The 13710-nt window shown below is 38.9% G+C and overlaps 1 protein-coding gene across 1 annotated transcript; it reads left to right on the plus strand.

The window, feature by feature from the left end:
* Positions 1-1319: 1319 nt before the first annotated feature.
* Positions 1320-12067, plus strand: acanb (aggrecan b). Its single transcript, XM_084095160.1, has 18 exons — positions 1320-1478; positions 3844-3926; positions 4011-4394; positions 4494-4668; positions 4777-4904; positions 4993-5286; positions 5599-5895; positions 6148-6331; positions 6462-6589; positions 6679-6972; positions 7061-7156; positions 7254-8324; positions 8428-8541; positions 8931-9089; positions 9166-9248; positions 9355-9499; positions 9725-9907; positions 10031-12067. The coding sequence occupies exons 2-18, from the start codon at positions 3851-3853 to the stop codon at positions 10114-10116; spliced, it is 3897 nt and encodes a 1298-aa protein (XP_083951286.1). The 5' UTR covers positions 1320-1478; positions 3844-3850; the 3' UTR covers positions 10117-12067.
* Positions 12068-13710: the final 1643 nt, after the last annotated feature.

Here is a 13710-nt window from a genome sequence, read left to right on the forward strand (position 1 = left end):
ATATTCACGCCCACCTGATGATGAAGAGAGACTCATAAACTGTTGACAAATAAGACAAATATTAGTGGTTATCTTAAATACTGGTATGAAACTTTATGATGGTTATGGGGAAACTGGGGTTCAATGGAACAATGTTCATTCATTGTTGATTATGTCTGATGAAACGAACATTTTCTTGAGTTATTTTTAATAAGTCAGCGGTTGGGTAATTTTTAATGTCAATACAAATGATGAACTCCCTCGCATACCTATTCAGCGCTGGGTCAATGTGACCCAATGTTGGGTAGTCTGTGCCAAACCGGTTAAAACTGGATAAATCTGTCAATGGTCATTTTGTGTTCAGAAAACATCCTGAGTGGAAACTTCCAGAATAAAGTTAAAGGTTGTATTACAGTGTTTTCCTATCAAATTACTACAGTACAAATAGGAACACATCTTTAGTCACACATGGGAGCGCTGTTGATCTAGTGCACTGGCGTCGCAGCTGTGTTCGCGCTATTTGTTTCATAGGTTGAAACCTAAATGTCTGACAGATGAGTTAGCAAAAGGTAAAGCTGTTTTTGATGCAGATTTGCAAACATGAATACAAGTATAAGATTGAACTGGAACAGCCTACTGATACCAGTTTTCTTCACACAGATTCCCATTGGCTGCTTCTGTCACTTCCTAAAGTATTTTCCTATTATTGTACTATTGACTTGTCATTGAATAAAAAATATTTTATAGGATTTTTCCCTGTCCTATATTATATATAACACTGTTTTTAGAGTGCATTTTTATTATTTAAAATGAAAAACGTTCAATATCAGGTTGATTGACCCGGCACTATGTTATAACCCAGATAATGGGTTAATGTATAAAACTCAACAAGCTGGGTCAAAATAACCCAGCATATGTTCTGTCCAATATTTCACCAGCATTTGGGTTGCCAAATAACCCAGAAATGGTTGTTTTAAACCCAGCCTTTTTCTAAAGTGTAAGTGCAAATGAAAATTAAATTAAATGAAAATGAAAAACCCAGACACACTCAATGTCAATAAATATTTACTAAATTTTGTTATAACTGTTATATCCTATCTTTGAGAGATTTTGAACTTTTAATTTTTTAATCAATGATTGTGGGTAAACACATTTTTGTTATGGCCCAGAACTGAATCCTATGCCAATCAAATCCTCTAGCCTATCAACCACAGTCTCCCCTAAAGTTGTGATTTGAAAATTCAACATGCCACTCAGGGGCACTCAATAGTCCCCACTCCCACTTTTCTGCCTCCTTCTACCATTTTCTGTCTCTCTCTCCAACTCACTTTGCTAAACTTGTGCCCAATCTGAATTAGAGCCCTTTCTGCTCCTGACTCACACAGGGAAGGCAAGCAGTCCAAAAACACCGGAATTTAGAAATTTCCCAACAGATTAATGCAAGAGACAGACACAGCAAAGAACAACTAAGACAAGCAAGACGGGACAATACTAGATTGGTAAGTGTTTAAAAAATTATTTATAATTGTTAATATTGATATAGCTTAAAGTTTGAGTTTATACAGTAAATGCATTATTTGATATAAGTATGCACAGCAATATTTTTATTTATTATGTATTTATTTGTCTATTAAGGTTAGTATTAAGTTACAGTTTTATTGATTACTTCTCAAATTCCATTATTTTATAATGCATGTGATTAGAATGATAAAATTCAATATTCAAATTCAAATTAAATGATATGGCTATATCTATTATATTTTCTTAATATATATTAATATCTAACCAGCATCCACTTTTTCATTAATTTCGTCAAAGTAATTACATTGAGGTTTGGGTTTTTGGGTGCAATACCCTTTGTATCTTTTTTTATACAATTTCAAGGCAACATGGTTGTTGCGGTTTTATAATTTGCATTTTAAAGATTAGTTATTATTTCTAACTTTTCACATTGCATGTACAATTCTCCTGCTAAGGCTGGGCAAGGTGTGTCGTAGGTGAAGCTACCTTTCTAAATTGATTGCAAGTGTGCATAATAGTTGTGATCTATGACCAAACGCATGTCGATAGCTTTTACTGTATGATATGTTCATGTATGAACATGACATACTTTCACTGTACCGTATTACAGTACTAGGCTTGCTTACCTGCCACTGTGTGTGTTGAATGTGGACAGTGTTCTGGTTCTGTGGCTCTCTTGGGGGTTTGGTGATTTAGGGCCTCCTGTGGAATACAGTGGAGTGTTTATATTGGCTTTAACACAGGCCTGGGTCCATGAGCGCAGACCACAGCAGGAACAGAACTCTGCTTATTGGTCTGTGCCTGATGGGAAGAGAACATACCACACTGGCTGAATGGAGATACTGTGGAAGTCCTCTCTCCACCTCTGCTTGACAAGACCAGAATATAACTGTAGACGTGAAGTGGCATTTGAAAGGAACATGTGACTGGTCATTTTAAAGAAGCCAGGACACAGTTGACTTTTTTAAGACTAGAGTTGGAGCTAGCCAGTAAGCAGATATACTTATAAAGAAGTCATTTGTAATTAAAAGTATTCATATTAATAAAATGCGGTTGTTTTTATACATCCTGACTTGAAACAGTCCATTTTGGTTGTAAAAAAGAAGTGTCATCATTCGTTCACTGTGGCATGTTATTTATTCCTCTGGAATAGAATGTAAACTTGTCCTCATGACAGAGGAGATCCTCCATGACTCACCTCAGACAGCTGAGTTAACATATTTCCGTCTATCAAGCATATGTTGAATGTAGCGCTTCTCACCTCACACAACCTATTTGTGTGTGTGTGTGTGTTCGCATATGTGGTTCGAAAAACATATTTTCAATGCAGAATCTATTGGAAATAGAATAAATAAATTAACATATAAAAAACGACCAAGCTATACCGACTACAGATTTTTGTCTCTCAGTGCAATATAAACCAGTGAAAGCATGTTCGAGGTCTCATTTACTTGTATAGGAAGTGGTCTTTTGTTCTTAGTTCTAGTTCAGTAAAACAGAAGCAAGGCATTAGAGGTGGGAGATAAAAAGCTGCTTCAGGGCCGTGCCAGGATGGAGGTCTCCTACAGTCACTCAGTGCATTTAAAACAGCTTGATTCAGAAAACCTGAGCAACAGCCAAGAGGGAAAATTTAGGCAAAGTGGTAAATGATACACTGTGCTCATTATCAAATTTAACTGTAGCATTTATATATCATACAAGAAAATATTGTTTGTTTTTTTTCCCAGGCAGATTTGACAGTAGCCATTGATTAAAATTCAACTTACCAAGCTCAGAACACTTCCTGTTGCACAAACAGTGAACTATTCTTCTTTAGAGAGAGACAGAGTGAGAAAGAGTGTATGTGTGAACATTTAAATGGAAGAGTGAATTAATGACGTCATGTTTCCAATCTTTTCCAAATTTCCACCCAGAGTACAGTAGCTCAGTCAGGCCGTGTAAAGACTGGGAAACAGAGAAACTCCCTTTGAAATGAGCAAAACTTGTACCTTTAGGAGTACAACATCTTGTCACTGGGACAGTATCTTTAAAGAAACATCTGTCTACCTTATCTACCCCTAAAGGGTTCATAGTAGTACCTTAAGCCAAGGTACATAATACTAATGTGCACCTTCTAGGGTTATAAGAAACAAAGTTGTGTCTTTAAGGGTACTGCCCCATTGACAAGCTGTTGTACCCCTAAAAGCACTATACAAGTTTTGATAATTTTTTTTCAAGACAGTGTATCTTGTTCTGTCTGTTGAGGCTTTAGTTCAATGCATCACTGTTGAATATTAGCCAAATGTGCATGGTGCCGTATGAATTCATGAAAAAAAAACCTACTCTTTTTCTGTATTTTTTAAGGTGAATCATGTCTCTGACTTGGCTTCTGCTGTATGCATGCATCCATGCCATTTATGGCATGATATTATTCGGAGACATGGCTGGTAGGTGAATGTTTTGTGCATTTTGGATGGCTACGTATTATTTCTTTTAAGTGAATGAGAATTTCAAAAAGTTATATTGTACAGATCAGGACAGCACCCTCAGTGTGAGCATCCCTGTGGAACAGCCACTGCACCCCCTACTTGGCGGGAGCATGGTCATACCCTGCTACTTTCAGGACAACACTGTCCAGGATCCTGGTGCCCCAACCATCGCCCCACTGTCCCACCGTATTAAGTGGAGCTACATCTACAAGGGCAGAATATCCCTTATTCTGGTTGCCACTGGTGGCTTGGTGCAGGTTCAGACCGACTACTTGGACCGGGTTCATATGGTAAACTACCCCATAGTGCCAACTGATGCTACCATTGAGATCTCAGAACTCCGCTCCAGTGACTCTGGCACCTACCGGTGTGAAGTCATGCAGGGGATTGAAGATAACTATGATTCAGTGGGAATGCAAGTTCAAGGTAATGCACTTTCAAACTTCTCAGGCAAAATAAAGGACATTTATCAAATATATAAATAACAGAAAGTGAGAATTAAATAAATGGGTCAAATTTTTACAGGTATTGTGTTTCACTACCGAGCAATTTCTACCCGATATACATTGACATTTGATATGGCAAAAGCAGCCTGCATCCAGAACAGTGCTGTTATTGCAACTCCCGCACAGTTGCAAGCTGCCTATGATGATGGGTACCATCAATGTGATGCCGGCTGGCTTTCAGATCAAACTGTGAGGTAATGTAAAAAGGTCAATATCTAATAACTATATAAATAAAAACTATAAGCAGTCAATACACAATCAATACAAAGGAACTATAGAAAAATCTCATTCATTCTCCATAGGTATCCTATTCATGAGCCAAGGGAGCCTTGCTATGGAGACAAAGAAAATTTTCCAGGGGTACGAACATACGGAGTCCGAGACATCAATGAGACCTATGATGTGTACTGTTTTGCAGAAAAAATGTCAGGTACCTCAGGCAGTGTTTCCAAAATGTAATGTATCTAGTTGGTGCGTTTTCGCTATGTTTTACTTTATGGATTCTCCTCGTCATCCAGGCAAGGTTTTCTACTCCATGTCTGTGGAGAAGTTCACCTTTGCAGAGGCTGAAGATCAGTGTGCCAAGTTGGGAGCCCAATTAGCCACCACTGGGCAACTGTACCTGGCATGGAAGACTGGCATGGATGTGTGCAATGCTGGCTGGCTGGCAGACAGGAGTGTGCGGTACCCCATTAACATAGCTCGACCCCAGTGTGGTGGGGGGCTTTTGGGAGTGCGAACGGTTTACCTGTTTCCAAATCAGACTGGTTATCCATACCCAGACTCACGCTATGATGCAATCTGTTATGAAGGTAAGAACAGAGAATGTATTTCATATTTTAGCTTATTGCATTTTTTGTTTTTTGTTTGTTATCATTTAAAAGCATTTACACATTCCAGATCAATCATATCATAAAATCAATAAAGGAATTGAAACAATATTATATAGAAACTCAAAAATGAAACAAATATTATTAACTCACCATTGTTTTATTCCAAAGCTTGTACATATTTTTCCATGCAGTTGCAAAGAATAGGCAAAGATAGAGCATCCAAGCAGATCCAAGTCCTGATATGACTCAAAAGTGTGTAAATTCTCACAAACATTGTCAATTATTTTTCAGAAGACGCAAATACAGTTTTAACAAAGACCTCACCATTTCCTGAAATATACACTATCACCGATTCCATGGTCAGTGTGGCTACAGTCACCTCAAGCCCATCAGACTATACTGAAGACGTGACCACAGAAGGGGAGGTCCGTGGGCAACTGGTTACAGATGAGCCTCTTAACACCACAAGCATAGAAAGTCTCCTACCACTACCTTACAACATAACTGAGGTTGAGGAGGATGCCATCGAAGTGGCCAAAGCTCTGCCTCATCTGGGATATGAGATTGCCAAGGACAAAGTCACAGCTGGTAAGTAAACTAAACTGGATCCAATGTGTGAGATAGCCACATAACGTTAGCACTGTAAATGCCAATGCATCACACACACCATTGAAGGACCTTATACCAACATAACATGAGATTATTGAGCCAAAACAAATATTTGCATGCACAAAATTACAGGTGCCTCGACTGATTTCCAATGCATTTCCTAATACCATGAGTAAACAGCAGAGTTTTGCAACTCCTTACTTAAATAGTTCCCAACTTTCCTCACCCTAGAAACGAAGGGAGTGGTATTCCATTATCGCGCTGACTCGAGGCGTTATGCTTACACCTTTGAGGAAGCACAAGTGGCGTGTCAGAAGCTGGGAGCAGTCATAGCCACCCCTGAGCTCCTTCAGGCTGCTTATGAAGCTGGCCTTCATCAATACAGTGCAGGTTGGCTACAGGACCAAACTGTCAGGTGAACATATTTTTCACAAAGTACTGCCCTATGTGCCAACTCCATTTGTTTCTGCTGAATTAGCTAAAATCTTGGCTCACATACTGGCATGTTGACAGACACCGTATATAGTATGCTACATTGTGTTTAGGTATCCAATCGTGTATCCTCTAAAGAAGTTATCTGGAGATCAGGAGGACGCCCCTGGTGTACGCTCATACAATGTTAGGCCTGCACATGAGCGATACGATGTGTACTGTTACATGGACCAAATAAAGGGTGAGTACAAGTTTATTCATGACAATACAACTGACATATATTGTATATTTAATTGTCTATACTCTTGCTGTTTGGGCTTTATCCCTTAGGGGAGATCTTCCATGTGAGTTCACTAGCAGGCTTCACCTACTACGAAGCTGCTGCACATTGCAGAAAACTGGGTTCTACTCTAGCCTCAACTGCAGAACTATATGCAGCATGGAATCAGGGTTTCCACAAGTGCAGTCCTGGCTGGCTGGCTGATCGCAGTGTCCGCTATCCTGTCCGCAACCCAGGCTTCAGTTGTGTTGAAAAAAAGACCGGAGTCCACACTATTTATGCTGAACCAAACCAAACAGGCTTCCCAAACCCATACTCCAGATATGATGCATACTGCTTCAAAGGTATAACAGCTTTTAAGCCTGCATGTACGCGTTTCCATTGAAAGACAAGACTGGGTGTTGATCTTGGAGATTCTTATTTATTTTTCAGCAAATCTGTCTATGCTCCTTGATGAGGATATGTTGAATGCTACAAGGATGGGGAAGGATCTTAACATGACAGACATACCAGAGCTGCTGAGACCTGGTATCAAATATATTTGATTTCTCCACTTCCTACTGCTAATTTATGCTGCATTATTGTCATATTTAGGCATGCTTACTTTCAGTAATATGTGTTACAGTTCGCCCAATTGTCCCTCCCTTGATTGTGGAACTGTCTGGATCTGGATCAGGCTCAGCATCAGGCGATCATGATTCCAGTTCCGGATACATGTCAGGGAGTGGCATACCCAGTGGGAGCATATCAGGTTCTGGCCAAAGTGGTGAGGGATCAGGTCACCTTGTGAGGTTTCAAGAAGGTGCAGATACACTGATATGGCAGACTTCTGCCTCAGGCAGTGCTTCAGAGGCTAAAGAAGGTAGTGGCAGTGGTAGTGGTGCTATCATTACTTCAGAAATAGAATCAGGGGACCAAGAATCTGGAGAGGAGTCTGGTCTCTTCCAAGAACAAAGTGGAGCTAGTGGCCTTCCATCGGGACTCAGCAGTGGAATTAGCGGTTCAGGTACAAGTGGATTCTTCAGTGGTGGGGAATCGAGTGGGTCAGGTGTGTCATTTATAGACACCGAAATTATTGATCTGACCTCAAGACCGTCTGGAGAACAGGAATTGTCTGGTATTAACGCATTTGACTTGACTGATGTTCCCTCTGGATCTGGCTCTGTCATCGACTTTGGATCTGGCTTTGAATCTGGTTCAGCCTCTGGATTCGGATCTGGCTCTGCTTCTGGATTTGGGTCTGGTTCTGCCTCTGGATGTGGATCTGGCTCTGTCTCCGAAACCTCAAGTTATACCAGTCATCCCTCAGGTGAGGTGTCTGGCCACATTCAGAAACAAGATGAAGAGATTGTCATTCTAATTGACAATGAGGTCATTGAGTTGACATTTAGTTCTACCATTGGACCAGAACAGGGTCGTGGATCAGTGGAGATCAGTGGAGAGGGCAGTAGTCAATATGTTGAGGAGATCTCCATATCTCTTTCTAATAGAACTTTATATGAAGATTACTGGAATCCCAATGAAGCAGATGATCTCCTACCAGAAAGAAATGAGCAACTTAATGTCACCACACAGGTGTTTGATGTGTCTGATCAGTCACCTCTGAACACCACAACACCCACCACTGTATTCACCAGTTCACCTTCAGCTTCACAACAAACGTCAAAAGCTATGGAAGAGCCATCTGTTACTGATGGTAATTACTGAACAAAAATATCCTTTTGTTGTTATTTAACTAGTGTACAACAACCTTCATATTAACATTTGGAAATTAAGGTGAATATATCTATCTTTGGCAGCTTCTGCTAACCACTGTGATCCAAACCCCTGTGGTCAAGGTTTATGCTCTCTACAAGATGGCATTGCAGTATGTCTGTGTCATCCAGGATTTAGTGGGGAAAACTGCTCCACACGTAAGTTAAAAGACCACAAACATACCATCACGTTATGTACTGCATCTGTTGTGACCGAAGGAAGGTTTTAATCATCCATCTCTATTTCCTTTGTTTTGCTCTCTTTTTACTTCTTACACATACACTTACTACTTCCAACACATTTTACATGAAATTATAAATCCTAGGGGGTTCATGTTTATGATGATGACTTATTAGGGTATTTGAAAGGAACACATTTTGCCTAGTGAAGTACACAGATATAACCCTGTGCAGTGTATAGAGAGCAGTAAAAACTGCACAGGGACCCTGTGAGTTGAAGCGCAGCCTGTCAGTCTGGCGTAACTAGCCACCCCTTAAAGAACATTTAAAAAACTATATGAAATTCATTGCTTCTTTTATGTTATCAGCGATACAGGGATGTGCCGAGGGGTGGATGGAGTTTATGGGCAGCTGTTACATCCATTTTGATGAGAGTGAGACCTGGACCAGTGCTGAGCAGCACTGTCAAGAGCTAAACTCTCACCTGGTTAGCATATCCTCCCAACAAGAACAAGAGTTTGTAAGAAGTGAGTTGAATTTGATTTCTTATAAAAGATAAGTACCTGCTTTTTGAAAGCACTTATACATTTCTAAACCCACTAGGTCAAGCTCACGACTATCAATGGATTGGACTAAATGACAGGGATGAACAAAATCAGTTTCGCTGGACAGATGGAAGTCCTTTGGTGAGACTAACTTTCTCTAAGTTTTTTTTTTCAGAATTGAGTGACATCTATGATCTGAAGCATCTGCAGTATGTCACTGTTTCAACTAGTGCTACTTTCTCTGCAGGAATATGAAAACTGGAGACCCAACCAGCCAGATAATTACTTCAGCACAGGAGAAGACTGTGTTGTAATGATATGGCATGAGGATGGCCAGTGGAATGATGTACCTTGCAACTATCATCTTCCTTTTACCTGCAAGAGTGGGCCTGGTAAGAAGAGGTGATAGACATTAACTTCAGCACCAAGTCAGTCCCACCTAATCAGCTATGTGAGCTCATTAAATAGCTAAATCACAATAGCTATTTAATGACATTACAGTCATTGTGTTATGTTTATTACCAATGGATATTGTGAATGCAAGGGAACTACTATTCCTTGTTTTAATAGGAAGGGAAAAGGTTTTTTGCTATTTTGTTTTACTCTTTTTACTGTAGTCACATGTTCATCACCTCCTGAAGTGAAGAATGCCAGGATGTTAGGCAACAGGAAAGATCGCTACCCTGCTAACTCCATCATTCGATACCAGTGTGACAGCGGATTCACACAGCGTCACCTTTCCGTAGTGCACTGCTTACCTGATGGTCAGTGGGAGGAGCCTCAAGTGGAATGCATAGGAGGTTAGTATATGCCACACACGCTTGAAGAAAAAGTTAAGGTTAGTATGTTATGTTTTATGGAGTAAAGTTCCAACTCAAAAGTCAACAACATTTTTGTGTCCATGTTCTTACCTACTTCAACAGGCAAAACAAACGACAGGCTACGGAAACGATTCCTCAGGAAACTTACCGAGGCAGACAATAGTCGGACGTGGAAGAAGGTCCTCTAAACAGGACAAAAAACACACACTTTAATAAATCCAGAGGACTGTTATCATCTGTACAGAAGCCTTATTTACTCAAAAGAAAATCTCAATGACAAGGGAATAACCTTATGTAGTGACAAACTTTATTTAGCCTGTCTGGCTGATTGGTTTACAAGTTCTACTTGTAGCTCTGTTTTGGGGAGAGAAAAAAAAAAGATATCTGTGTTCATTTAAATTTATTTGGCATTTTAGGATTGTATTTCTCCTGCTTTTTACCCTAACCCATAAATGCTAGGTCACAAGAGATGATCTAATCTATAAAGAATAGATTGAATTGCACAGAGTGCTATTTATAAAACCTTAAATAACAGGAATTTACTTTACCATTAGCGCATTTTCCTCCAGGCCACAAAGTGACACTACTGCTTACTTTTTCCAGTAATTTTTCCAATTTTCCCATTATTTGTGATTTGCGGCTGTTCAGAATTAAATACTAGCTTACTACTTTCTGAATATGGCACAGTATACTATATACTGCCTACAATTTTTCTTTTCTTTTTTTAAGTGAGTGAAATAGTAGGCATTGAATCGTCACATGACCTATTACTTTGCATATGAGAAGCATCAATTTGCATACAAGTAGTATAGTAATATCCAATTCCAAACATAGCCTCTAGAACTGTCACTTGCTGCATCCCAATTTGCATACACCCATTATGTACTTAAAGAATGTACTTCGCCAGTGATTGGAAAATGCACATTTTCGAAACACAATTGGGAGTATTGGGATCTTTTTTATTGTTTAGTATTGTTGCATATTGTTTGCATTTGAATGTAAGCATTAGGATGAAGCTACACAATTACCTTAGCTTAACTTTTAGGTTCATACATTTACATGTGGCAGGATTGGCCTTGCATTCCTTGTTTTTGTTATTTAAAAAGAGGACAGAAGGGTTGTGAACAATATTAGCCCAAAAATAAAGCACAGATGCACTTCAGAAATCTGCCAGAAATAGTGTACCATCCAGGCACCTTTGGCATGCTATTTTCAACATAATTATGATTTGAGATGCAAAACAACCTTATCTCCCATACTATTTAGGGTAGACAGTGTGGTGATTGGGACAAAGTCCAAAAGCATCTGTGTATTAGGATGCACAAAGGTAACATTGTCTGTGTACCCCTGGATAATACTTAAGTTCAGAACAAGACAAAAGGCTTTAATGACCACAGCTGGAAACAATTACATTTAAGTGCATTAGTATTTCAAATTCTTCCAATTAAGATGTGTCTTTTTTATTTGTTTTGTTGTTTGTTGTAGTATAAATGTTTAAATATCTAGTTGTATCTCGGTGAAACTGTGAAAGAGAAATTCCCCGGCTTCTTCTAGGTGTGATTCTAGGTCAGCTTGCAAATGTTTACTCAGACTAGAAAGATATAATATCCTGTCTACATTAGCTGTAATGATAAAAATTATATTTGTGACCTTTCTGTCACAGGAAGTGAATGGCTGCTTGTGGCACTTATTCCATGTTGTGCAATGCATTAGCTTTTACTTAATTTATTAATTCACAAGTTCAAATGATTTGTCTTGGCCTTCATAACAGACTTGAGCTCTAATATAAATGAAATTTAGTAGATATCAAACAACCTAATTTATGTCTCTAGAGACAAGCATCCATATTCAAATGAGCATAAAGCATCAGAAAACAAGACAAGAATTTTGAAATGGCCTAAAAACGTTAAAAAGTTAATGATCAAACAAAGCATATTAATCCAACACACAAAGTGTGCCCCACAACATTTGATTGACAGAGTCAATCGTTTCCAATACAGCGAGTGAAGACACTGGAATTGCTCTCTGTTCCCAGCAATATCCATCTCTCATTTTGCACTCTGTCACTGTCATCTCAATGCTGAGCTCATATCTGTCCTTGTACCCCTGAAATAAACAGACTAAACGAGTGTGAATAAAGGTGTTTTTCTTTTAATACCAGAGACTGGTTAAAACCAACTAATGGAACACAAAAACCGAGTAGCAAAAATAATGGCTGTTTTCAAACAGCTTTCCAAACATTCCATTCGTCTGTCATTGGTCAGCCAAACAGATAATCCCGCCCCAAATTCCTGCCATTGGTTGAGCCAATGCTGCTGTTGCTGATCAAGATGCTCAAACAGAGCCACACTGTGTTCAGACTTTTTTGGGAAATAAACCTACCAATAACTTATAGTAATTTCTGCATATTAAACTGGGATGGAAAATATTTTAACATAAAAAAAACTTACTAACATTTAAGTTGTTGAAACTGAAATGAAATTATCATAGGCATTTTTTCCTAATGTCTTAATGTTTACTCTATACAGGGTTCCCACACACCATGAACAATGCATTTCCATAACTTTTCCATGACATTTCCAATCATTCATGATTACTATTCTTTAGATACTGAAAAAAAACATGGCCAATATAAATACAATTTTTTCAATACAAAATAATTGTATTTATTTATTACATTTTCAGGACAATTTTTTTGTTATTGACATTTTGTTATATTTTCAGATTAGCAGTGGGAACCCTGAATTATGTACACAGTGGCACCAAATTTGGACAATTAGGCCCTACATTTAAAAATGTCTAAATTGCATTGTGTTCGAAAATATAAAATCAAGTTGCACCTGTAACAAATGATAACAAATTCACCTCAAAGCCATTTTTATTATTACATTGAAACAAATGGTGTTAAGGAAAGAAAGTGTCCAGATAATTTTTGTCTTCATTTTGAACATTGTCTATCTTTTGATTTATCATTTGACAAACGTCTGTTGTGATATATATTGTGATAGGCCTAATTATGGTACACTCTGTCACTGGGTGTACCAAATGGCACAAAAGCAGTCACTGGGGTGGTACCCTGTACACCTTTGTACCTAAAGAGTGCATATTAGTACCTCAAATGGTAGGCTACATATTAGAACTTTTTTAAAGGGTACCTATCACCCCAGAGACAGCTTTTTTTTCTGACGGGTTTTTTTTTTTTTATATATATAAATGTACTGATGAGACACGGGTCAAAACAGTTCATGTGGACATACCCAACATTACTCAACACACAAGACCTCAATTAAACGGCAAACAACACCGTGCCTAATATGACATTTTCTCAAGGGAAAAGAAAATTCTAAAAGCTGATGAATACACCTCTCTTACCTAACACTGTGCATCTTTATGTGCAGTTAGCAGAGTGAAAAAGCGAGACTGAGGAACACTGCTGGCTTTTCATGTGCCTCCCCCGCCCTTCATCCATGTTTGGGAAGCAGGTGTAAATAAGGCACAACTTTGACGCAAAAGCATCCTGAAATCCTGTGGAAAAAAGGGTGGGATAATCATACCCTCTCCAATATTTGTTAAACAGTGACACCGTTATGAATGAGGTCGGCGGTTTGCTCTAACTGAGAGAGTTGTTGTTTGTTTTAGTTCTCTGCGCTGCGCGATCCCGCTGACTCATTTAAGCGCGCCCCCTGTTGGTCAAGTTAAGAAACTACCCAAATGCCATACAGAGGACGGGACAAGGATGATTTATTCCAAAACACAAACAGGCCTTGTCTGCCTGTCTACGT

Source organism: Abramis brama (genome assembly GCF_963993115.1).
Source record: "Abramis brama genome assembly, chromosome: 20".
Taxonomy (NCBI): domain Eukaryota; kingdom Metazoa; phylum Chordata; class Actinopteri; order Cypriniformes; family Leuciscidae; genus Abramis; species Abramis brama.

Bases quoted from the DNA above. Each gene is read 5' to 3' on its own strand.
- acanb (XM_084095160.1), top strand. From the start codon at position 3,851: ATGTCTCTGACTTGGCTTCTGCTGTATGCATGCATCCATGCCATTTAT. The intron at 4,905-4,992 runs GTACCTCAGGCA...CTCGTCATCCAG, and splicing joins TTTTGCAGAAAAAATGTCAG to GCAAGGTTTTCTACTCCATG. The intron at 8,542-8,930 runs GTAAGTTAAAAG...TTATGTTATCAG, and splicing joins TGGGGAAAACTGCTCCACAC to CGATACAGGGATGTGCCGAG.